Below are 27,520 nucleotides of genomic sequence, written 5' to 3' on the forward strand. Positions count from 1 at the left end.
ATCTGATGCTTTTGAAACCCAACAGATATTCTGGTGAGAAGGAAATTGTGAAATGGGTGAGAGATGATTGAGACTTAATATCCAGGCTTTGGGTTTAGGAATGGAGAAGTTTTGAGATGTAAGAAAAGGGGGAGAAAAGTAGTATTAGTAGACAACTAAGTTTATGTGTAGTCATTTTCAGTTCTGCCAAAAAACTACTACCAAAAACATTGATTCTAAAATCGGACTTCTCCACTGCAGGAGGGAAAATGGGGGAAGGGGAAGAGAAAGGGTATTGTGAGTGAAAATAAAGGAAAGTCAAACACAGTGATTTTATTCCAGTCTTATGGATGGGATTTCTGATGGGGGTTCCCAGGGGCTGGTGATAGAGCAGGGACGTTCAGGGAGTACGCGTGCCTCTTGACTTGAATAGCTGCTTTGTTTCACCTGTAGTATTGTTTTTAAACATAATTTTGGGATGTCTTATTCTTTAACACACTGCTTCTCAAGCTGTAATAAGTATATGAATCTTACCTGGGGATTTATTAAAATAATTTCGGATTGAGTACGTGTGGGTGGGATCTGAGGTTCTGCATTACCAGCAGGCTTCCAGGTGACGCCAGTGCTGCTGTTTCCACAGGTCACATTCGCCTTTAGCCAGATTCCAAGGAGGGAGAGAAAAAAATATCCCCAAAAGTGATCAAAGTAGTTCAGGATGAATATCTGCTTACTCGTTAATGATCTTCAGATCCATCATTCATAGATAGCAGAGCTAATGCAAGGGTTCTTAAACTCCGTCTGGGGTGCTTATTGAATAGACTTTTGGACTTAAATCCCAGAGATTTAATCCTAAATTTAGAGAAAGGTACAGAAAACTTCAGGTTTAATAAGCACTCTGTAATTCTGCAGTGTTTGGATTTTGGTTGCATTACATGAAAACTATATTAACCTGGGATTGGAGGGGCTGGGGGAGGGATTAGCATATTGACAGTATTGAGTGTTTCTTTCCAGGAACATAGCATGTCTTTCCATTTCATTCAAATCTTTTATGTTTCTCTGAAGTTTTTATTCATTTGGGTCCTGCAACTTTATAAGCTTAGTCCCATGTGTTTTATATTATATTGTAACTGGATTGACCTTTCCAGTAATGCCAAAAAAAAAAAAAAAAAATTTTTTTTTGATTATCATGACTTTGGGAGAAGATAATTTGCCTTTAATTAGGAATATATTCTTATTACCTTCTCATTTAAGCCTGAGGAATCAAAAGATAAAAAGACATAGATGATATCTGGGAAGGGCTTGCAATCTGGTATGTTTCTAAATAACTACTTTCTCCACATGCAGTAAGTCAGGTCAGTGGAGAACAACATGGAAGTCATGAATGTGAGAGTTACAAGAAATCTTGTAAGATTTTGGTAGAAAGAAACAAAGGAAAAGTGAACATAGTACCTGCTGGGTGTCTGCGAGAAACTGAACTGTTTCAAAGGTTCCTTTATTACCTGAGTCTTTAAAGTCAAAGGGGACAGTCTGTAAAGTAATTTTCAGGTTATGGGAATAATTTTAGAAACGTTGTTAACATATAGAGCCACACTGAAGGAGGAAAAAACTGTTTCCTTTTTTTTCAGTTTTCTTTCTATTGAATTTCTGTGAATTATTTTACTCTGAAAACAATTTGTTCGTAAAGAAGTTATCATATTTTGATAGAGACTTGTAATTGTCTAGGGAGCTTTCTCCTGAATTGCTAAATTTAATGTGTTCAACAATTCTTAAGTAGACAGGGCAATAGCACCATTCCCGTTTTGTTATGGAGAAGGAATCTGAGGCCAACAGGGTCAGGTACCCTGAGAAGCCAGTTACGTGGACAATTTCAGGAAGGGGATATAGAGGACCGGAATTTGGAAAAAGTTCTCTTTGTTGCATATTCCAATAAAAGTAGTAAAAAAATAACATTTTTTTGGATTGTGTATTTCTTTGAGACTCTAATGAAAGTTAATATAAACCATTTCCTCAGGAAAATGTACATATACACACGTACTGCAGAAGATTTCAGACTGCATAAGCATATACTTTGCCCTTAGACTCCATGACTTTCTATGATGTTTACAATTAAAAAATGATATTCAAGGATGTGTATTTTAGTAACTTAGTAGTGACTATAAGTACTTATATTATACATGGAAATGTTGGGAATGAAAGTGTAGAGAATTTATGATTTTTCACCTATATACAAATACTTTTTTCATTGGAGGAGATTCTGGTGCTGATTCAAATGTGTGTGTGTGTGTGTGTGTGTGTGTGTGTGTGTGTGTGTGTGTAGAGTTTTATGTAGTTTTCTCAATATGTTTCGCTTTTCTATCAGAAGTACATAAATGTTTGTAAGGCTGTGTCTCGTCTAATCTCTGAGTATCAGAAGAGGTTAACCAAATTCTTCCCTCCTGTGTGCTGTGGTCATACCAGTAGTGTCACAAATATGTTACAGTTGTGCCCAGACGATTCCCCCCTCAGTGCTCAAAGTGGCCTTGTGCTTGGACAATTCAGGCTGAAAGCAGACTCCGTCATTTACCAGGGGGCTGGCCAAGTAGTTAGCTATCCTGAGTTGGGTAATAATACCGGATGGTTTTCTAGTAGTAGGCTAAACTATTTAGTCAATGGAATATGAAGCGCAGGAATGGTGGAGGTTGGTGAGAAGGATATTCTCTACTCTGCCTGACAGGCCTAATTCATCAAAATGGACTCGAGCTGTCTTTGAAAAGGAGGAATTACACAAGCTATTCTTTCCATTTGAGTCTTATTTGTGTTTAGTAACATCAAGATAAACCGATTTGAAACACTGTAAAGTGTGCTGTGCTTAGGCTTACACAGAATGTTTAAATATGTATCTGTTTTCTAAGCCAAGGTTTTGGTATCAGGCCTTGAAGTAATAGATACTGGTTTTCTGCTGATACTTTGGCTCTGTGCTGGGATTTTTCTCAGTAGTCCTCTCCTCCCCCTTCTGAAGTAATTACAGAAGGCGCTGTGTTTACTTGGCACACTTGAGATTGTTATACAAAGTGCATGCATAAGCATGGACATGTTAGGGCCAGTGCGGTGATAAAGGGTAGTGCCAGGAGGAGCTAACGTATCCCACTCAGTGCACTGTATCTTTGGTGACTTAAAAAAAGGTTTATTTTACTTGGATTGATTGGATGGTGTAGAATTACCATGCTTCCTAACTTCCTTATGTACATTTAGTAGTACAGTTTTTAGTGGTTTTTGTTTGCTAATCATAGGCTGTTGTGTATGATTTTAATTCTACTTTAATGAACTAAACACTGGAATGTAGTAATGGGTGCAAATTGTTTAGTGTCAAGTTAGTTAAATTTTCATGTGTTCTAAAAAATGGATTTTGCTTTCTCTGATAATTTCATGTTAATATTTTAAATGGCTTGAACTACAGATATCTTCAAAACTTTAAAATAGAGCTGATTTTATTTAATAAAAATATAATTTGTATTACAAAGTAAATATCTAAAATAAAAAATGCAAACAGCTCATTTGTTAATGAACTTTAGATTGACTTGCCTTGCTTACGAGTATGTAAGAAATATCTAAATGTAATGCATATTAAAAGTATAAACAAGTTTTTGGGGGTTGAATATATTTTAAAAGCTTAATAAACCTTTCAGTGTATTTCAAAATGGTTTCTAATAATTAATTTTCTTTTAATGTTTTTTTTTTTTTTAAATAGCAGTTGTCCAAAATATTTTAAGATGGGGTTAGACTAACATCCCATAGTGCTCGTTGAGCAGTTATTCCTTTGCCTAGTGTTGGTGTTTTACCCGTCCTTTATTCCGCCATGGTCTCTCTATGTGATGGATCGATTTACAAACACAAATTCCCCAAATCTCTGGAATCCAGGCTTCTTTGCCTCTTTTGTAGACATATCAAACTATTAAAATATACTTCAAAACTTTAAAAAATCTGAACTTACCAAATCAATGACTTATCTGTTGTGGTTGAAAGGGGAGCCCACACATAGTCACTCAAGTGAGAAACTAGAGATTCATTTGTCATCTCTTTCCTGTGAATAACTTTATTGCCTGGACTATTGAAGTAGGTACCGTGTTTCTCTAAAAATAAGAGCTAGCCAGACCATCAGCTCTAATGCGTCTTGGAGCAAAAATTAATATAGGACCGGGTATTATATTAAAATAAGACCTGGTCTTACATTAATTTTTGCTGCAAAAGATGCATTAGAGCTGATGGTCTGGCTAGGTCTTATTTTCGGGGAAACACGGTAAGGATGTGTGTGTGTGTGTGTGTGTGTGTGTGTGTGTGACTCACAAGTAATACAGAAATAACTTTGTTATAATCCAACAGTATAGATGAGGCAAAAGTTCTTCACCCGTACCTACTCTGACTCCTCTCTTATTTTAATGGTCCTCATGTATCCTTTTGAGACCTTTTTTTTTTCATACAAAATACCTTTCTAATTTGTCTCCAGCTTTTGCCCTTGACTCCTTCAATCTCTTTAAACAATGCTTGCTAAGTTTTTTTGGGGGGCGGGGGGAAGGGGAACAGGACTTTATTGGGGAACAGTGTGCTTCCAGGACTTTTTTCCAAGTCAAGGTGTTGTCCTTTCAGTCTTAGTTGTGGAGGGCGCAGCTCAGCGCCAGGTCCAGTTGTCCTTGCTAGTTGCAGGGGGCAGAGCCCACCATCCCTTGCGGGACTCGAGGAGTTCAACCGGCAACCTTGTGGTTGAGAGCCCACTGGCCCATGTGGGAATCGAACCGGCAGCCTTAGGAGTCAGGAGCATGGAGCTCCAACCACCTGAGGCACCGGGCCGGCCCCGCTAATTATTTTTCATTTTAATTCTTTTCTTGCTTTGTTTGGACCGATGAAGGTTCTCATTCCTTCATTTCATTTTTTCCCTTTTATTAATTGGAAATTATATATTTTATTCCCTGTACTTTCAGTGGTTGTTTAACACAAGAATAAAGTTAATATCTATATGCCTCACAAATATTACAAGAAGCCTAGAATGCTCTACCTGCTATCACCATCATTCTCTTCTGATTTATGATGATATTGTCTAGGATTTTGTATCTACACTTTTCTTTGAGCCACAGATTAGACATCATTATGCTATTGTTTTACAAGTCAGTGTTTAATAGCGATTATCTTTGTTCAATTCATCATTCTTTCTCATATGTCAGACCTTTCATCTAGGCTCAGTTTTCTTCATTCTGACACCTTCCTTTAAAGTTCCTTTAGTGAAGGTCATTTTGTTAGTCTGAAAAATCTTTATTTTATCCTCATTCTAGATAGAGTTTTTCTTGATAGAGAATTCTAGGCAGATAATATGTTTCCGTATTTTGAAGGTATTTCACTGCCTCCTTTTTACTGTTGAGAAGTTGCTAATCACTATAATTGCCTTTGTGGGTAATCTGCTCTTTCTCACTGGTGGCTTTGATGTCTTCTCTTTGGTGCTGTACTCTTTCACTGTGATGGTATAAATGTGGTTTTCTCTTATTTTAGAATTCTTGGGTTTTCTGAATTTGGTGATTGGTGTCTTTCATCAGTTCTGGAGAATTCTCAATCATATCTATGCTAATAATCCCCCTTCCCAGTTCTCTTAGGTGAGAAATGTATATTGGATCTTCACACTGTATATTCCAAGTTTCATAATGTCTCTTTTCATCTTTAACCCTTTGTCCAACATTTTGGTATATATATCAGCGTTCTGCTGCATTGATATGTGTATATTTTCCAGTTGTCTCTTCCTTCAGGTGTTCTTCAGTTGCTGTTTACCTTTTTCAGTTACATTTTTCATATTAGAAATTCAATTTGTATTGCCAAATTGCTTGGCCTTTTTTTGCGGGGGGGGGGGGGTCCTTGTCAATTTTGATGACATCTTAATCTCTTTTTATACTCTAATTTTCCTCTTTTGTTTCTTTAATTATGTGGAACATAGTTGTCTTATATTCTGTGTTTGGTAATTTTAGTATATTTTAGTTTTTTCAAGTCTCATTGTGTAGTTGGTTGTTTCTTTTGACTTTTGTTCTTGGTGGTGGTTTTCTTGAGTACTCCGTGGTTTCCTTCCTTTTTAAATTTTTTGTTTATTCTGTGCTCACAATCCATAGAATCTCACTGGTTGGAGGTCTGAGTGTACAAGGTGTGATCAAACAATATGGTGAATGTTTAAATAAAAAAAATTTATTACAGTAAAAGACACACTGCCATTAATCCCCCTCAAAGTACTCCCCCTCACTTCGAACACACCCATCATTCTTGCCACTTTCTGAAGCAGTTCTGGAAGTCTCTTTCATGAGTGTCTTTAGTTGTGCTGTCGTGGCTGCCTCGATGTCCTGAATCATTTTGACTTTGGGGAAGAGCCAGAAGTCACATGGTGCCAGCTCTGGTGAATAAGGTGGGTGAGGACACATCGTAATGTTTTTATTTGACAGAAATTGCCATATACCAGAAGTGATGTGTGACGCAGAGCATTGTCGTGAAGGAGGATGATTTACGGCACACTTTAAAACACACCTTCTCTCAACCATAGCTCACATCCGACTGACTACACTGAACAGGTTGAAACTTGACACATAGTGTTAGATGTGGCACTTCCCGTATTGAAGATCCCTGCCTTTCCTATTGGATGGCACTCGGCAGCAGCATTCACCATATTTGTTGATCACAATGGAAAGCCTTCATGCCACACTTCGCTTCTGGTACGGCAATTTCTGTCAAATAAAAACATTACAGGGTGTCCTCATCCACCTTAAGCACTGGATCTGGCACCATGCGACTGCTGGCTCTACCTGAAAGTCAAAATGACCATGAAAGGTAAATATTTTGAATCAATTCAGGACATCGAGGCAGCCATGACAGCGCAGCTAAAGACACAAAAGAGGACTTCCAGAACTGCTTCAGAAAGTGGCAAGAATGGTGGGATAAGGGTGTTAGAAGCGAGAGGGAGTATTTTTAGGGAAATGAATAGCAGTGTGTCTTTTACTGTAATAAATTTTTTAAATTTAAACATTCACCATATTTTATGATCACACCTCGTAGCTACCATACTCTTGGGTATACTGACCTGGGGCTACTTTAAATTGTTGGCTTAAAATTTTCTTTTGGTCACACAGGTAGTTGCATTCCAAATCTTTGAGAATTAGAATCATGCTTAGAAAGTCTCAGGAAACTTTCCCACTTCCTTCAGAGCCAAGGCCAAGGCATGTATCTCTTTGGTGTCATGTGCGGGGTGTATTGGTTTCTATTTCACACTGGGGGTGAAGTGTTTTGTGGGTCCAGGCTTTGTGGCTCTAGTGCAGTTTGTAAATTCATGCTTCTTGTTTCTAGATGTAAGGAATTTTCTAGATCTGCCTCCTTCATTATTTTATCCAGCATTTTAAGGATTACTGTACCAGGAAGCTTTCTTTCTTTTCTTCCTGAATCTGTAGTCTATCATGTTGCTAGAAACAGAAATTGCAATTTAAATTTTAGCATGGTCAAATTTATTAGTTTCATCTTTTTGAGTTGTATTTTGTTATATCTAATGTAAGAAATTCTTTCCTACTTCAAAGTCATACATACATTTTCCTATTTTATTTTAAAAGTTTTAATGTTTAATTTTTTTCATATTTATATCTTTAGACCGTCAGAGTTATGTTTGATGTGTTATGGGGTAAAGATCAAATTCCCTCATTCACCTCAGTTGTTCAAGCAAAATGTAATTGACTAATCTTTTTCCCAGTGATGTATAATATCTCTGATGTCATTTATCAGTTTTTATAGTTCTCATATATAAATGTTTCTGAGTTTGCTCAAGTGGTCCTTTGTTTATCTCTATGCCATCACCATATAATCTTACTAGAGTTTATATGGATAATTGGTAAAGTGACTAACCCTACTACTTCATTTTATTCTTAATTCTTTGCACTTCTATGTGTATCTTAGAATCAGTGTATCCAATTCTGTGGCATCCAGCGCAACACAAGCAGTGAGCGAACGAGAAGGGGCGGGCGAAGGGTTAAGAAAGTAAGATGCAGAAATCAAGAAAGTTATGACAGTTAAGGGGCCAAGGGTCTCACAGCCTCAAAGGACTGAGAGCCCTGAAAGGGGCCGTCCTGTGGCTTTTATTGATGCACACACCTGAAAGCAACATTTTTTTCTCCAAGGTCTGTGCATTCCACACATTATACTAAGAAACTGATTTAACTAATTACCCCTGCCTGCAAGCAGCTGAACCTTTATGCTTAAACCTACTGAAATGGATAGATGGAAAACTGATGTTATTACACCATTGAATCTCTTCCCAAGCAGGTTGTGGGAAGGAATGCAGCCACAAAGGCAGAAGCTCTCCTTAACCGGGGGGAAGGTGGGGGGCTATGCCCACCTCTGTCAACCCCGTGGGTTCTCCTGCTGGTCCCTACTCGACTGTGCCTGTCTTGAGTTGTACCCCTCCAGCCCCCCCTGCTCCGTGGGGAATCTTACTCATCATTGACTAACCAGCCATCCTCTGGGGCCAAACAGGGAGACATAAGGTGCAAGCACAAAGGTGAAGCAAAGTCCCTGAAAGGATCCGTCTCACAGACTCTCCTTTCTTTAGGGGTAGGTACGAGTGGACAGACGGGTAGGCTGCTGCGTGACAACACAATTCCATGAAAAACTACTAGGATTTTTATTTGAATTACACTGGATTTATCAAATACTGTGAGAAATTCAAACTATATTATGGAGCCTTCTTTTCCATTAAACAAAAACTCCACTTGTTTAATTTGTCTTTTATTAAAATTTTATAATTTCCCTCCAAAAGCCCTTATGCATCTTCTATTTATTCATAAGGTGCTTTTATTTGTTTTTTGTTGCTATTATAAATGGTATTTTTCTTTTTTTCTCATTTTTCTCTTGATTGGTCTTGTATACCATGTTTCCCTGAAAATAAGACCTAGCCAGACAATCAGCTCTAATGCGTCTCTTGGAGCAAAATGTAAGACCTGGTCTTATTTTACTATAAGACCGGGTATGATGTGATATAATATAATATAATATAATATAATATAATATAATATAATATAATATAATACCCAGTCTTATTTTACTATAACATAAGACCGGGTCTTTATAATACAATGTAATATGATAATGTAATAATATAATATCAGGTCTTATATTAATTTTTGCTCCAAAAGACGCCTTAAAGCTGATTGTCCCTCTAGGTCTTATTTTCGGGGAAACACGGTAGGGATGTAATTACTAGAGTTACTTTCTAATGCAAATATTATGACTATAAACCTTTAATTAAAATCTCTCTATGGTTTCCTCATGTCCTGCAGGACAAAGTTCAAACATCTTAGCATTGATCTTTCATGATTAGAACCCTATCTGACTTAACTATGCCTTATCTATTATTTCCTATTTTGGGACCTGTGCTTCAGCTATATGGAACTAGACATTATTCTTTGGACTTATTCTGAATTTTAAAATAAGAGCTTTATTGAGATTTAATTTATTTTTCATAGAATTCAATTTAAAGTGTACAATTTAGTGATTTTTAGTATATTTAGTATATTGAACCACCACCAAGTCTACAACATTTTCATGAACCCCTCAAAAAGCCCTGTACTCATTAGTAGTCACTTCCCATTCCTCCTTTCTTGCCCCAAACCATTGGAATCAGTAATCTGTTTCTTTTCTTTTTGGATTTGCCTGTTCTGGGCATTTCATATAAATGGAATTATATGATTATTTGACCTTTGTGTCTTGTTTTTTACATTTGGCATGTTTTCAAGTTTCATCCATGTTTTAACATGTATCCATATGTCATTCACTTTTATGAATGAATCATATTCCATTATATGATTCCATGTTTTGTTTATCCATTCATCAGTTGATTGACATGGATTTTTTTCCCACTTTTTGGCTATTATGTATAATGCTATTATGAATATTTGTGTACAGATTTTTGTGTGAATCTTTTCAGTTCTTCTGGGAATATTTTTAGGAATAGAATTCCTGTCTGACGTTTGGGGAACTGCCAAAGTTTTCCCCAGTGGCTGCACCATTTTATATTCTCACCAGCAATTTCTGAGGGTTTCCAGTTTCTCCACATCCTTGGCAACACGTTCACTGTCTCTTTGATCACTGCGAGGCTCTTGGGTATGAAGAGGTATCTCATGGTTTTGATTTGTATTTCTCTAGTGACTAATGATATTGAGCATCTTTTGAAGTACTTATTGGTCATTTGTGTAACTCTTTGGAGAAATTTTTATTAAAATCTTTTGCCCTTTAAAAAGTTGGATAGTTTTCTTTCTACTGTTCAATGGTATGAGTTCTTTTTGGGTTCTGGATACTAGATGTTTGTCAGTTAAAGGATTTGTGACTGTCTTCTCCCATTCTTTGTATTATCTTTTCACTTTCTTAATAATGTTCTTTGAAGCACAAACTTTCTGAATTTTGCTGAATTCCAGTGTTTTTTTTTTTGTCACTTGGCTTTTGGAGTCAAGTCTGTAAATCATTGCCTAATCCAAAGTCACAAAGATTTATATCTATGCTTTCTTCTAAGAATTGTATAATTTTAGCTTTTATGTTTAGGTCTTTATCCATTTTTAGTTAATTTTTACATATGGTGTGAGGTAGAGGTCCAACTTCATTGATTTACATGTGAATATCCATATGTCCTGCACCATTTGTTGAAAAGATTATTCATTCCTCATTGAATGGTGTTGTCATTCTTGTTGGAAATCAGTTGTCCATAAATGTATGGGCTTGTTTCTAGGCTCTCAGTTCTTTTCCATTGATCTATATGTCTGTCCTCGTGCCAGTACCACACTGTCTTCATTGCTGTAGCTTTGCAGGTAGTTTCAAAATTGGGACGTGTAAGTTCTCTAACTTTGTTCTTTTTATGATTTTGGATTCCTTACATTTTGATATAAATTTTAGAAAGAGGATATAGTATTACAATTTTAATACAGTTTTTCCTTTCTTAAAATGTGTATACATTTTTTTGGGACCCTCTTTAGTTTTTTAGGCATGGTTTTCATTAGTTCTTTGTATATGTTTGTAATAGATGATTTAATGTTTTTGTCTGTTATGTCCAACAATTGTGTTTCCTCAGAGACTTTTTCTCGACTGCTTTCCCCCCTCTATATAGGCCAGAATTTCCTATTTCTTTTCATGGCTCATAATTTTTTGTTGAAAACTGGACATTTTAAATAATGTGGCAACTCTGGGAATCAGATGTCTCCATCCTCCAGTATTTGTTTTTGTTGTTAATTTAGTGACTTTCCTGGACTGATTCTGTAAAGTCTGATTTTTTTTGAGTTGCCACCGAAATCTCTGCTCAGATATGTTAGTGGTCAGCTGATGATAGCCCAGGTATTCCCTTAAACACTGGGAACCCATAAACCTTTCAGCTTTTGCTGAGGGGCTTTGTGTTTGTGTTGGCATGAATTCAGTGTTCTTTACAACGCTGCTTTAGTCTTCACTTCCTTTTGTGCAGAGCCTCAGTATCAGCCAGAGGTGAGAGGAGAGGCTGGGTCTTCTCAGATCTTTCTTGGGCCGCATAATGCCCTATGAGTATGCATAGCCTTCTAGATTCCCAGGAATGTGTCAGCTTTTCAAAGCCCCCTACAGACATCTCATTTCCAATTTTTCTATGAAATTTTCTTGGTCAGCCTCTTATTATCCCCAGCTTGTATCACTGCCTAAAACGGCTGCAATGTTACACAACTGCTGCTGATTGTTTTCAACCAACGCTGTGGTGATAAAGCTTTTGCACAGTGTGAGTTCAGAGTTAGGTCAAACAAAGACAAAGTCTGACCATGAAGCTTTTCAGGGAAGTTGCCTGACAGGTGATGAGCCTTGGTCTCTTCGGTGAGTCCAAGTTTGTTTTGTTACCCCCAGCATTTGCGAGGCTAGTAGTTTTTGCAGTTAGTGGTTATGAGCTGTGTCTTTTCAAGACTGCTGTGGGGCTGGGAGAGAAAATGTCACGAATTTCACTCTTTTTACTGAGATTCAGTCATTTTTCTTGAATATGAGCTCCTCAAATTGTTGTAAGCTTTTGGGTAATTCCCTGAGTTGTGAAAAAATTGGTTTTGACAATTTTTCCTGGTGTTCTCATTGCTTTCATGGAGGAACAGATTTTTGAAGGTCATTAATTTTCTATTTTGGAAGTGCTGCCCTGCCCCCGATATTTTTACACCTGTTTCCCCCCATGCTTTTTACTTAACCACTTTGAAAACTATAATACATTCTTGTAAGATTCAGCTCATATATTACTTCTTTAGTGACACCTTTTCTGATTTTCCTCCACATGCTACAACTTCTTTTTGTTTCCATGTGCCTTGAACATAACTTTTTTAGTCCACTTGTTATGATACAATATTTTATTTGTTTATCCATATCTCCTACTAGACTGTGGGACATTTGAGACTACTTTTATCTCTAGCTGAGCATTAAATAATCCCTGGAGATTATCTGTACTTGTCAACATAATTTTACAAATGAGACTGAGTCCTTGAGGGAGTTACGACCGTATATACTTGACTAAGTATTTAGTGGCAGGTGTGTTTGTAAAAAGCACTTTCTAGTAATTGTGCAGTACATCATCATTATGCCATTTAGTTATTAATTTTATATATAATTGTAAATCTATGGTTATATGTGTTGCTAGATATTTGCAAGTGAAAATAAATCTATCTTATTAGAATTTCATATATACATATATAATAAGATCAAGAGATTACAGATGCAAGGCTAGTTAATTTTAAACGTAGTAGGAACTTCTCCCTTTCTGAATTTTATAAATATAATTTTAAAAATTGGTACGTAGGTGTGTGAAAGATAATGAATTTGATGTTCTGGTAAATATACAAATAAATGAGGGTTGTTTTACCAAGTAGTATCTATCAAGAAGCTCTCTTTTTGTCCATTGATAAAGACATTAATACTTATAACACGTTTTAGAAGTCATTTAAGGAATTTTAGACCCATTTTATAAAATACACAGATTAATTTACTGATCTGTTATGTATGACTGCCACACTTTTCCCCCAAAAAACTTTGAAACCCACCAAAAACTTTATCTCCCTTCATTTAGTTGACTTGGTTAGAGACAACTTATAACTGTTTTTGAAATTTTGTCTAGTCTCAAAAAATGGGAAATTTCCTACATTATAGTTATTGGAATGATGGTTTCTGAAGTCTGTTTTCAAACAGAATTGTTAGAGAATTGTGTTAAATTATGACAGTGATGTGGAAAATCAGTGCCAGTAACTTTGGTGACTATTCATATTTGAGTCTCTGGGCATATAATATCTACATATGCAAATATATTATTTGTTTACTACAAACTGGGTCCTAAAATGATGTTAAGTATTTAGGACACTGTCTATATGGTATTAGCTTATTTTGTCTTACTGTTACTTAGTACCTAAAACCTAAGAGGATCATAATGCTGATCATTGATTTTTGTTAGTAAACCCCTAGCTTGGAAACATTTTTATATGCAGTCATGAACTGTTTTATAGCCGTGGGGATACATCCTGAGAAATGTGGCGTTAGGTAATTTTGTAGTTGTGTGAATATCATAGATTGTACTTACACAAATCTTGATTTTATAGCCTACTGCTCACCTAGGCTGTATGGTACAGCCTATTGTTCGTAGGCTGCAAGCCTGTACAGCGTGTTATTGTACAAAACGACACGAGAAGAAATCAAACGCAAAAAAATGATGCTATCAAGAGACATGGTAAACACAAGATGTGTGGGCTGCTGCAGGCGTAACACGGCGTACTGTTTTACAGCAAACTTTTTTTTATAAATAGAAAGAGGACACTTTAAAATAACAATAACAAGTATAGCATAGTAAATACATAAACCAGTACAATAATCATTTATTATCGTTATCAAGTATTATGTACTGTACAAAATTGTATGTGCTATACTTTTTATTTTCAATTTTTTTTTAAGTTTCAGGTGCGCAAAACAATGTAATAGTTAGACATTTATCATTTATATCCCTCACACAGTGATAGCCCCCCTTCCCCCATCTACCACCCCTCTGACATCGCACACAGCCATTACATTTCCACTGTCTCTATTCCTAATGCTGTACTCCTCTTCTTGTAACTATATATGTATATAAAATTGTAGTTGACATTCTTTATTGTTCAGCTTCAGCTTCAGGTGTACAGTGCAGTGATCAGGCATCTACATCATCCCTGAGGTGGTTTCCCTAATGGGACAAGTGTCCATCGGATACCCTACAAAATCTTTACAACATTATTGATTACATTCCCCAAATTGACTTTAGTATTCCTGTGGCCATCTTGTGGTTACTGACTGTGCTTTCTAATCCCCTCACCTTCCCCCTTATCCCCACCCCCCTCCCTTCTAGCAACCCTTAGTTTTTCCTCTATGTCTCTGAGACTGTTTCTGATTAGTTCATTCATTCTTTTCTTTAGCTTCCACATGTAAGTGAGATCATATGGTATTTGTCTCTCTCTGTCTGTGCTATACTTTTATATGAATGTCAGCACAGTAGGTTTGTTTACACCAGCATCACCACAAACGTGGGTGTTGTGTTGCACTCTGATGTTATGACGACTACAGTGTCATAAGGTGATAGGAATTTTTCAGCTCCATTAATATCTTACAGGATCACCATTATATACGAGTATGTGGTCCGTTGTTGACAGAAACATTATTATGTGGTGCATGACTGTGCAGAGTTCTCAGTTAATGAGACATACGTAACATTTGCGTGCCTATGGAAATAACCTTACAAATAATGGCGAGCTTCCAGGGCTTGTTTAGGACTCTCTTAACTGCAAACAGAAGGAACCCATCTCAAATTAGTTTACCAAAAATGGAATTTCATTGGCTGAACGTCAGAAACTTGGTGCCCTGAATTGAGCTGTACCTGAAGCCAATTGAGGTTATTTTGTGTCTCATGTAGTATATGTTTTATAGTTATATTAACATTTTGTGGAAGCATTTTTAATGCATGCAAAGTGCTATCCTATGTGATGTTATTTAATAATTTTTATGTTGCTGGCAAAATAGGTCTACACATCTTCACTAATAATTTCCTTATGGTAGAATTCTATAAATAAAATTGAGACAAAGAATATGGAAATTTTTAAGGCTCTTGATATATGGTATGCACTCTTGAAATATGCTTATGGTGGAAAAATTTTACTAATTGCCACATCTTCCAAGAGTGTATGAAAAGATTATTGATTCTAGAACATCTTTGCTAACAAATATAATGATGCTTTACTATTAAATAATGATTTTCTTTTGTGCAAACGTTTTTTTTTAGGATGTAAGAACACAACTGTTCTCTTTCTTGTGTCTATAAATGATAGATGATAAAAGATAACATACAAGTGAGAATACTTCTTAAATATGTGTCCCTTGCTTTGACCTCTGTACCTTATACTTAGAAATCTCATTGCCAATTCCATATTTCCAATTGGTTGTCTAATAGACATCTCTAACATGACATGTGCCCAGCTGTGCTCTTGCTCTTTTACCCCAAACCTTCCCTGTTGTCTGTCAAGAACTGTTAAGAGTTTGAGATTTTCACTCTACGCTGGCAGAAGAGATGAGGCAAAGGATTTTATTACTCACAGCAATAGCTGTACCAGAGTGTCAGCATTGGCTCCAGTTCCCAGAGCCTTAGTTCCCACAGGGCTGTGTGAAAGGGCGCAGTGATACCTTACATGCCTACGGGAGAGGAACCCTGAGCTTAGGGTACCAGAATCTTTTATAGTGGGCAGCAAGTCAGCCCCGGGAGTGGGGCCTGGGGGCGGGGACAAGGGGGTAAACTTCTAGTTAGTTTTGTCCTAGCACTTAACACCTTGAACAGTGCTTGATACCTGTGAGCAGTTAATATATATTGTTGAATGAATGAATGAAAGAATGAATGAAACATGGCAAAGAGGTGAAATTCTATTTTCAGAATTTGTAGTGTATATTGGAAGTACTATAGTCAACACCAAGGGGAAGTGATGAATTAGTGATTAATTGTTTTTTATTTACAGGAGATCAACATAGAAATTGTAGTTTATCAATTAGAACTACTTGCAGTAGAACCAGTTTATTACTGTTAAGTCATACAGATGTTTGAGTGCCAGGTGACGTGGTCGACATTGATGACACTCTGATAAGTGAGGTGCACGCGGTCTCTGTCAGGGAACGTACTGCCCACTTGCGGAGAGAGGCCCTGAGGAAGTATAACGAGTGTAAATATGGTGGTGGAGAAATTTTTCAAAGTTCCTGTTGTAGGGGCTTCAAACTCGGATGCCCACAGAGGCCAGGCAGGTAAAGGAGTGAAGTGGGCCGGCGAGTGCAGTGCAGCAGTGGCGAGGACGGAGCTGTGATGCCCTGTGCAGAGGGGACAACAGCTGACTCCCTCTGGTTAATGTCGCATAGAATGAGTACCCGCTGTTTCCTGATGTCCAAGTTTTTCAAGAGAAACCGAAAAATCTAGATTGTCACCTGAAGTGTACTACAATCTTCTAAGGTACTGTGCAGCCCAGATCAAATAAAGCTTTGACCTACAGGCCCCTTCTCTGTAAAGGATACTGCCTATGGAGTCAAGTTCTGTGGAGAAGAAAACTCGGGGGGTGGAAGGGCATTGTTCTCTCTTGATTACCCCATTTTCCTTTTGTTCCTCCTAAATGGTAATGTTGTTCCCAGATCCTTCCATTTGTAATTTATATACCTAGATTTTTCTTCTGGCAAGGCCAGGTGTGGATATAAAAATCATTAGAACATGATATTTATAAGAGGAAAAAGAAAGATACCTGATTCCATCTTACCAACTTTGTGGTATTGGACCAGCTGCTTACCTTCTTTCTCAGTTCTTGGTTTATTCCTCATCTACAGAATGGGAATAACAGTTAAATTGCCTCATGATGTTACGAGAGTTAAATAAATAAATAAACTCTTGGAAATGCTTTGTATGTTGTCAGTGCTGCATGAATGTTGTGCTCTTTTCGCTTTCTAACTCCTCTTCCTCCCATTCCCTGCCCAATCAGATGGACCTGACTCTTCCATTGCACTGTACTAGCTAGCACTTCCTGATACAATAACTTTGGCACAAATCTAAGTAAGTAACCCTCTTTAGGAATACTTTTACTTTTAAGAGACACTCCTGGAGTCATTGCCTTACCCTAAGGTTACGAAACTCAGATGTACCACAGGACAGTGGTCATTAGGTAGGCAAATCTTTCCTCTGGTTCAAATCCCACTGCCAAATAAATGTGTGTTCCACTTATCTTGAAGGCAGTTTTCAAAAGACATTATTTTCTTTGGCAGTGGTTGAAATCAGAAGTTGCTGACAGCTTGGTATTTCCTCTCTTGTTGATTTGCATGATGTCTGATGATATATACAATACAGAAAAACCACGTGTAATTTTATCCACTCTCTCCTTCCATTCCCTAGGAAAACAAACTTGATAGTAATAAACAATGCTAAAGCCCAGTCTTTCCTAAACAGGAAGTTCTTGTGTGTGTGGGGCTGTTGGAACTGGAGGTATCCAGGATACCATAAACATTTTCCGTGGCAGAGAGACTTACGGTGCCTCTGGGGAACTTGTGAATGGATAACCAGTGGCAGTGTCTTGTAAAATAGTAGTTCTCAGTGGTGGTGGCCAGGCAGAGAGGAATTACCTGAGCAAAAGCATCCTGTGCATCTCTTGCTCTTTTTTTCCAACTTTAATATGAAAAATTTCAAAATATACAGAAAACTTGAAATAGTAGTACAGTGAATAACCACATACTCATCATGTAGATTCAACTACTAATATTTTACCATATTTTTCCTTGTGTGTTTTTTAAAACGGGTAATTTTGCAAAAGGACTATGCCTTAGAAGAATTATTGTTCATTTCCTTAGGCGGGACAGAGGTACTGTGGTTATATAGGATAATATATCCATTTTGAGAATGTGTATGTGCTTTAAGTACCCATTAAGTATCAATGAGTAAAATAACGTGGTATCTACCACTGTTTCCAAACAGTTCACCACTAACAAAAACGTATTTTGTAATTTCTTTCAAAATTGGGTTTAATCAAGGATTACGTGTATGTAGTGCATTTTATTTTAATGTCTTTTAAATTCTACAATAACTCTGACACCCTCATTTTTTCACTCCACATGTGGAACAGTGTACAAGACAATCACCCAAGCATCAATATCTCAGACTTTGTCTGATTGTTCTTTGTGTTATTATTTTCCTTCTAGCCCCTGTTTTCTAAACTGTAGGTTAGGCCTTATAATTTATTAGGTTAAAGGTTTTTAGCAGAGGTACTTCATAGGTGATGGTGTTTGTTTCATATTGCATCACATTAGGAAGCGCATAATGTCAATATTAATACCGATATTAACCATGCCAAGATTTCTTCCTTGTAAAGAAATGTTTTTCCTCTTGATACTTTGGCACCATGTGAATGTCTTATTTCTCATTAACCTTTCATCAAGGATTTTGGCATACACTGAGGATCCTTGCTGAATCAGTTTTTTAATGTTGTGCTTCTCAATTTTGATACATTATTCTCCTAATCCTATTGACAGTGTCTACCATTTTGGGGAATGCGTAGTGTCCCCTCAGTGCACTGGGTAAGAAAATAACATTGAAAACCAGGGTTACAGGAAACATTTAATAGTATCTAATTTTATATAAGTTCTTCCGAGTTGGATTTTCAGTTCTTGGGAAAGAAAGTACTGACTGATTAGGAGCTGAGAGTCATTCATTGAATGCAAATTATGCTTGACGAAATTAATTTTTTAACTAGGAAACGTTTTTACTTATAGTCAGGTTATGTCAAAGAAGCTAGTGTATGTTAGTTTTAACAAGGCTTTTAAAAAGTACTTCTTTTTTTGTTTGTTTCAGAGCCATTTGGTTAATTCAAAAGTGTTTTTACAGATGCTGTAAACACATTGGTTATTCATTTTGCATTTACTGTTGTGTGAGGCCCCAGTTGTATTGCTTAACACCTAGTGGAAGAGGCCGATTGATAAACAGGATTAGGTCTGCTCTATGATATGGCTAGGAAGCTGCAAGAGTTTTAAAGAAGTGCTTTGCAGACCTGTAAGGAAGTCTACTTATATGAACAAACAAATATTTTTTAAGTACTTGTTAATTCAATATTGCATGTCTCCGAATTATCTGGTACTGACTCTGAGGCCCTTTATGATCATTGCGGATCCATTCTGAATTATGGTTAGATTTAAAGTTTCTTAATTGTTGGTTGGGCATACTTCTCTTTCTAAGCAGAAGATAAAATATATCTGTGACTACTACTACTAGATAAGTAGTTGCATTCCAGCAACAGTTCTCTGACACCAACTGGGTGTCCGGCAATTCAATTCAATAATTCTGACACAACTCAAGAGTAGTTTAAGTAGCACTTTGTTAGTACTACTAATTTGTTAATATTTGCATATGAAATTAATGCTAAATGAGCTTCTTTGAAAGAACTGCCCTGCAGTTCTTACTTAAAGTACCTTTCCCAAGTATCTTTTTCTCTCTTGGTTAATTTGATTTCTCCTACATTATATATGTAGAAATCCAAATCTACAAGATGGTAGTTTGTGAAGTTTTCTTCTAACTACAGTTGCAGGATTTGGCGAATCTGAAATGAATCTATACTGTTTCAGGAGTGTCCTAAGAGCTCTTTCCCCCTATTGTTTATCCCCAGTTAACTTCTCGTTTGACTGCTTTGACTTAATCATTGTTCTGGATGCTGCTTTATGAAGGCTATCCAATTGATAAAAGTGGTACACTCTTTTTTGTTTTAAACCATAATTAAACTACAAATATTCTATAACAAGATGTACTTTTAAAACTTCAGGAGGAAATCTTTGTTTAGATGTTTCAGAGTAATTGCCCTTTAGAATACCTCGCTATGTATTTCAGATATGGAACTTTGTCAGGTGCAGTTAACAGATTGTCCAAATAACTGTGGCATAAATTCTAAGAGGACATTTATCATCTACATAAGCGTTCTGGAAGGAGGTGGTTCCAGAGTTGTCTAATTTAGTATTCTAAGTTAGTGTTCTAGGTTATTTTCTCTCTCATTCTTTTTTCCCATCATGGCCACAGATGGCTGCCATCGGTCTAAACATCATATTCTTTATACAATGAAATCCAAAAGTTGGAAGGATGAGCAGGACCTTTTTCCCAAATATGTCTTTTTTTCTGGGTGGAAAATCTTTCTCTGCAACCCCCACCAGACTTTCCCTTATGTTCCATTACCCAAAACTGGTTACATACCTAATCTTAAGTCAGTTACTGACAAGAAGAAATGGGATTCCCATTATCACCTTAGAGCAATATTGGTTCGTCCCTTGGAACTGGAGGAGGGATCCATGCAGTTGATCCCATTGATGTCTCATATTAAATAACATCCGTGTTTTGTCATCACAGAAGAGGCAGAGGCTGCTGGGTAGGCAATCACTAGTATATGCCAAACTATAGTAATATAGTTATTTTAGACGTTTTCCACATACTACATAAGAAGTATTACTATGCAAAATAAAATTTTGGCATTTTAACCTTAAGACAGAATAATATTCATTTGAGAAGCATGGTGTCCTCTATGCTACTTCATGATTGGCATAGGCAAACCAATGTCATGGCTTTTAATCTAATATACAGAGGCTGCCCAAAAAATGTATACACATTTTAAGAAAGGAAAAAACTATTAAAATTGTAATAATATATACCGATAACATAAGATGAATATAGTCATGTATGTACATTTTTTGGAACCCCCGATAGTAGTTGCTTACTGTTCTTGTGTTTGTCTTGGGTACAGTCAGTTTATTTCCCTCTGAGATTAAGCTCCTCTATTAAATGACATGATTTTGGCAGTAGTTTCTGATTCCTTTTTAATCAATTGGTACTTGTTCTTCTAGGTGGATTCTCCACAGTTTTCCTGGTGCGGACTCATGGTGGAATCCGCCATGCATTGAAGCGAATGTATGTCAATAACTTGCCAGACCTCACCATTTGTAAAAGGGAAATTACAATTATGGTAAGTGAAAGAGTAATTCCATTTAAAAAATTGGTATATTTTCTTTGGGTTTTGCACTATACCATTAACCAGCTTTTAAGGAAGCTGTTTATTAGTTTATGCACATGAGTAAAACTTTTGAAGGTCATTAAATTAACTTGGAAAATTAGCTGGGAATTTGTAGTACATTTCTTAACAGCCATGCTTAGGGCTCAATATAGGCAACTGCTACCTGTCCTTTTTCTTCCCTTCCCTACTGTAGTTCAAGGGGCAAGCTACTCTGCTTTTCACTTTAAAATACATTTTAATTATGGATAATTTTGAGGATAGAACAATTTAGAGAATTGTGTAATAAACACCAGTTTGCTCACCACCCAGCTGAAGAATGGAAACCGTACAGAGACAGTTGAAACCTTCAGTGTATGCCACCCCAAACATATCCCTGTCCTGTTCTCATCCAAAAACCACTGTTCTGAATTTGGTGTTTACCATTCCCATAGATTTTTCAGTACAGTCACGCTATGTGTTTGTATTCACAGACAATTAGTTTTTGTTTTTAGTTTTTAAAATCATGCTATAAAGTTGTTTGGTTTTTTTGATGCTCTCTGCAACATATAAGGTATCCTTTAGCAAGAGAAAACATTTTTTTAAATATTAGGAAAAGTGAAAAGTATTTTAATAGGATATTGAAGAAAATTTCAGTAACTTAGTTAACTAGTCTAAACAGTAAAAAAATAAATTACAAAAATAAAAATTTCCTTTTTTTCTCGGGTTGCTTATTCTCAGTACTCTGGATGGCTTCTTGTTCTGCTGCTCTTCCTTTTCTTTCCCCCTTTTCTTCTGTTCTCTTCTTCCTCCTCAACCACTGTTTATCAAGTGCTAATGTGTATAATTTTTTTAAATTCAAGTGAAATTATCGTAATATAAAATTAACCATTTTAAGGTAAACCAGTTCAGTGACATTGTACATTCACAATGTTGTGCAACCACCACCTTGATCTAGTTCTAAAACCTTTTTTGTCACTCCAAGAGGAAACCCCCTGCCCCTTAAGCAGTTGCTCCCCATCTCCCCATGTTTCAGCCACTGGCAACCACCTGTCTGTGTTATGTGTCTGTGGATTTATCTATTCTGAATATTTCATCTAAATGGAGTCATGCACTATGTGATCTTTGGTGTCTGGTTTCTTTCACTTAGCATGTTTTTGAGATTTTCACATTGTAGCATGTATACTTCGTTCTTTTTTATGGCTATTAAATAATAGTCTATTTTTTGTATGTGTGTATATATGTGTATCATGGTTTACCTGTTCATTTGTTATTGGACTTGAAAGAAAATATTGATGGACATTTGGGCCGTTTCCATCTTTTGGCTATGAATATGTGTGTATGTGTATTTGTTTGAGTACCTGTTTTCAGTTCTTTTGGGTATATATCTGGGAATGGTATTGCTGCGACATATGGTCATTCTGTGTTTAACTTTTTTTAAGAACCACTAAACTGTTTTCCACAGCAGTTGAACCATTTTATGTTCATACCAGCAGTGTAATGTTCCTGTTTTTCTTTTTTTAATTTAAAAAGTTTTTCAGTTACAGTTGACATTCAATATTATATTAGTTTCAGGTGTACAACGTAGTGGTTAGATGTTTATTTATGGATATTTCAGTTTTTCCACATCCTTGTAAATACTTGTTATTAATGTCAGTCCTACTTAACCAACAGCTAAGGGATTTCTTATTTGTATCAACACATAGTTTGATGTCTTTTGTTTGAAAACAGCCACATTTATACAATCTGATTTATCTGAATTCTGCTTTTACTTGTCCTTATTCTTTAGCTAGTCTAGAGTTGATTATGCTTTGAGACTTGCTTTTTTAAAGGTAAGGCTATGAGCCAAAAGAGTGAAAAGATTTACCAAGATAATGGGGGAATCTTAGACTAAGTTCTCTAACTTGAGCCCAGATATGATAATATTGTGCCATAATTCTTCCTTTCAATAGAATATGTATAATTTTGAGACCTAAAAGTATAGTTGCCAGCAACAGTAGCAACACTCAAATCCTATGCTTTTGTACAAGATATTTTAGGGAGATTAGCTCTTTAGAGCAGTAGTCTTCCAACTTCTTTTTGATGACCCTTCCCGCATTATGTATTTTTATTTATGAGTTATTCACATGTGTGCTGCCATTAGCCAGTATCTCAGATTGCATCACACATTTAAAACTAGGTTTATTATTAATGATAGTGGATGTAAATTGATTTAAAATAGAATTCTTGGTAATTGTTTTGCAATTTCCAGAGTGCGTTAATCAGATCATGATTATTTTTAACCTCAATATATTCTGATGGGTGTCTTATATTAGGAGCCAAAAATGTCAGATTTCCCATTTTCTTCTTATTTCCATGTACTTGTATTATTAGTATTATCTTTATGGTTTCTTTACAGAAATCTCTTTTAGCCACTTGTTCATTTTTTAGGTTATTTAGTTAAAAATACATTCAACAATCCACTTAATTAGGTATACATTAACTGCAATATGTTGCATGCAAAACTATTAAATAAGAATGCAAGTGTTCGTAAATACTAGAACATTTTTTTTTTTTAGATAAAAGTAAGAATAAATAAAAATTCTGGTTTTTTTTTTTTTTCCTTGAGTCCCTAAGGACTATCCTGCACACTCATTTTTGGAGACTGTTACTTTTGAGTGAGCCATCTTTTTTCTTGACTGAATTTAAAAATAAGTATTCACTGACTATTTGCCTGTCAGAAATTGACAGTTACATGTAAATACTATTCCATTGGAACCATAGAAACCTTTTTGATATGTGTCAGATTCCATACTGATGCTTAATTCTTACTTTTGGAAATTCTCTAAATACATTAATGAAGACTTCAAATGCTTGTTAATGATAGAGCTTTAAAATGTATGTTTTTAGATTCTTAATTTTTTTTTTTTTTTCCTCAGAAAGAGCTGTCTGGTCACAAAAATATCGTGGGTTATTTGGACTGTGCTATTAATTCAGTTAGTGATAATGTATGGGAAGTGCTTATCTTAATGGAATATTGTCGAGGTAAGTGTTTTTCTGCGTTTGTTTTATACCAAAAAAAAAGGCTTTAAAATGGGTTACTAGGTAGGTGTCTTGATTTCTCCCAGGGCATCTGTCACCTTATTCTAGACGCTTTTTGCAATCTTAGCTTTAATTACCTGTCTAATTAAGGAATACTATTAAAAATATTTAAAACATAGTCATAGTTGCTACAGTAATGATATGAGCAAGTAAATGGACAAAGAAAAATGCCGTTGGGTTTAAAACAGGAAATCTAAGCAAGAAAAGAGCAGTTACACTTCATGTGCTCCTTGTACATTATTTTTATAATCCAACCAAGAAGAGCTTAATGTATCAGTATTAGTGTTAAAAGATTTTTCCCAGCACTCTACTATGTTATCTTTCAACATATTAAATATAATTAATTTAGAGGATGTAGTTTGAGCTATAATTTTTATAAACTTGTATCATTTGGTATTTTTGGGGTCTTTTGTGAATATCAGAAGATGGAAAAAACACGTTTTATTTCGACCTAATGTAGTATTTTTAGACAAATAATTACTTATATAGTATGTAATAATAATAATAATGATAATAACTTTTTAAAAATCCCTGAAATTTTTTTTTTTTTACTTTCATGTATGAAGGGAGCAATTAATCCATTTCTTGCAAACTTGCTCTGTTTTTTTATTTGTATTTTTTTAAACCAGGCTATATCTGGTAATTAGGCTCTAGAAAGTCCTGGTTTATATTTAGATTCTCTTAAGACAGTTGTGATTGTTAATTATAGCAGGAAGTCTTGTCATTTCCTGAAGGTTGGAGGACGAGGATGATGGTAGTGATGATGGAGAAAATATGTTCTCATTTACTCCAGCCTTGTAAAGAGGGAAGGACGGGGGAAAATGAAGTGAATTAATATTATAATATCTACTGTGATGTGTATTTGTAACTTATTTCCATATGTGATATAAAAAGTTAGATTGTTTATGTATACCTCCTCTTTTCTACTGGAAAGCATTGTGATGATCTTTTTAAGGAGAAGATACTGATTTTCTCTACCTCAGTTTCCTGAATTCTAGCATTTATGGTACTGATTCTTAGCTGGATTATAGTTGATTAATAGCCCTTGGCTACTTGTAACTTTTTAACGATAATTGAATCAGGCATAATTATAACCCAGGATGAGTTTAATTAATTGTCATCCAGAAGACATTTTAAAAGGGGAACTAAATGAATTTCCAATTATAGGGGACAAATTGTTTGTTTGAGGAAGGCATTCTTTTGCTTTTAAAAAATTAATTTTTTAAAAATCTGGTTTGAATCAGCAAGTTTTGTTTTACATGAAAAGTTTGTTTTTATCAAAATTATTTATGTATATATATTTTTAAAAGACCAATAGCAGATCTGTTAAGCTATGGCTAAGTCAATATCCTCCTGCGCCATCCCTCTCCTTGGAGGCAGTCACTTTAAAATTCTTGAGATGTTTTTCTTCTCATATTTACTTTCATATTTCTTGACTGCATTATGTAGAGGAGAATCTGTAGTTTCAGTGAGATTCTTCGAATGTGAAAGAAAAGGAACTTAGGAAATCTGGGCAAGTATGTGTGATTCTGGGCTTTGGAAAGTTTGCTAGTGCTGATTTTCTGTTTTTGATTGTATCTCCAAGAAGAAAATGAGGATTTTAGTGTCAGTGTTGAGGATTTTGCTGTCAGTATAATATATTCTCAGTTTTTAGATTAAATTAGTAATCAGTGTTTAAATTATTTTGTTTGCCATTAAATTGTGGCATGTAATTGTCTGTAATTGCATTTTCTTTTTTATGCTTTTCATTTTTCCTAGAATTAATAATTATCCCAATTTTCATTTGCCTGATTTCCTTCATACATATTAATATTTTAGCCCCACATTCCCCATTGGAAGTGCAAATCATTATGCAGTATGTTTAAACATTTTAATATCTGTGTCAGTTTCATCCCCCTCTCCCCCCCTTAGAAACATCCCTTCAGGAGACCAGTTCAGCTTATTTTGAACAGCATTTAGCTATTGTTCTGGGATTTCCCTTTGCCTGTCAGACTCCCCTATGCTCAGGCATTTGCCTTTGGGAGAGTACAGTTTTCAGTAGCTTTCTGATAATGGATTTATGGAAGAAAACGTTTTTGAAATCTTGCATATATAAAAATATTTTGTTTGTTCATTTGGTTGGATAAAGATTTGTCGGTTAGATATACTTTTTATCTACAATTTTGAAGGCATTAGTTCATTTTTTTCCTGGTGTTAACTATGGAGAAGTTGGATGCATTGCGATTCCTCCATTTTCTGATATGACCTGTTTTTTCCATGGACACTTTTCGGCACTTTTCTCTTTCATTTTCTCCGTTCTCTGTCTTTTTGGACTTCTCGTGTTTAGGATATTAGTATTTCTAGATTGATGGGTTCTCTGATTTTCTTTCTTTTATTTTTCTTCTTTCTTTTTATTCTACTTGTGTTGGGAACATTTCTTCAGTGTACCTGTTAGCTCCTCTATAGGTTTTATATTTTTCTGCCATATTGCTTTTAATTTCCAAGAACTCTTTTGTTTTCTCAATGTTGTTCTTTGTTAAAATACACCTTACTTTTGTTTTAGGTGCAAATCTTTTGTTGTCTGCAGATACTAATTACAGCTTTTAAAAAGATTTTTCTTCTATTCTTTGTGTTTTTGATTTTTCTGAAATTTTTTCTTTTTGTTATTATATCTTCTCTATTATGTTAGGAGTTTTCTTTAAATGTTTTACCTGATAAGCTTGCCATATTTACTACAGATCAGAATGTACCCTCTGAGAGGGCAATTATATCTTAAGAAAAGGAATCCAGAGGGTCTGAATAGAGCATGCTCAGTTCCCTTTCTCAGATGACTCAATAAGTTCCTTTTTCTCCCATGGGGGAGGAGTGAGGTGAAGGGGTAGAAAATGGGCAAATAAATGCTCTCCCCTTACTTCCTCTATAAAAGCTAATTGTACTCGTATTACTAAAATTGTTTAAGAATGAAGGTACATTAGTGAAGGAATCAATATGAGGTATATGGTTAATGTACACTGGTATTGATTATGTAGAGATAAAACTGTATAGAAAGTAGAAGACTGTATTAAATAGCTGATAATACCCCCCATGGTTTCAAGTATCAAGTGTTTACAATCCTTTTTTGTCAAATGTTAGATCTCTGTAGATTCATGGTGTTAGATCTCTGCAGATTAAGGTGACTACCTTAATTTGCTAATGTTCTGATGCACAGGTTAAAGAGAGATTGTGGGCTTTAGGTACCAAACTTTCAGAAATCATAGTTGGTATTTTGAGTATATTTCTATTTTATGAAAAGAGCTTTTATTTCTAGGAGGTGTTCTACAGAAATTCCCATGGATAATAATATATCTGTTAGCTTTTGCTTAATAACAAAACATTCCAAAACTCAGTAGCATAAAACAAGTTACTTATTGCTTGTGTTGTCAGTG

At 35.6% G+C, this 27,520-nt stretch overlaps 1 protein-coding gene across 2 annotated transcripts in view; it reads left to right on the forward strand.

Moving 5' to 3' along the window:
* Window positions 1–27,520, forward strand: part of BMP2K (BMP2 inducible kinase) — a 115,635-nt gene that overhangs the window by 22,256 nt on the left and 65,859 nt on the right. For both annotated transcript variants that reach the window (XM_088791585.1, XM_019720179.3), the window contains exons 2-3: window positions 20,893–21,011; window positions 23,954–24,059. In XM_088791585.1, the coding sequence (XP_088647711.1) occupies window positions 20,893–21,011; window positions 23,954–24,059 (225 nt within the window). The remainder of the gene's footprint in view (window positions 1–20,892; window positions 21,012–23,953; window positions 24,060–27,520) is intronic.

The sequence above is a fragment of the Rhinolophus sinicus genome, chromosome 1 (assembly GCF_057876585.1).
Source record: "Rhinolophus sinicus isolate RSI-liver-muscle chromosome 1, RSI-T2T, whole genome shotgun sequence".
In the NCBI taxonomy this organism is placed as follows: Eukaryota; Metazoa; Chordata; class Mammalia; order Chiroptera; family Rhinolophidae; genus Rhinolophus; species Rhinolophus sinicus.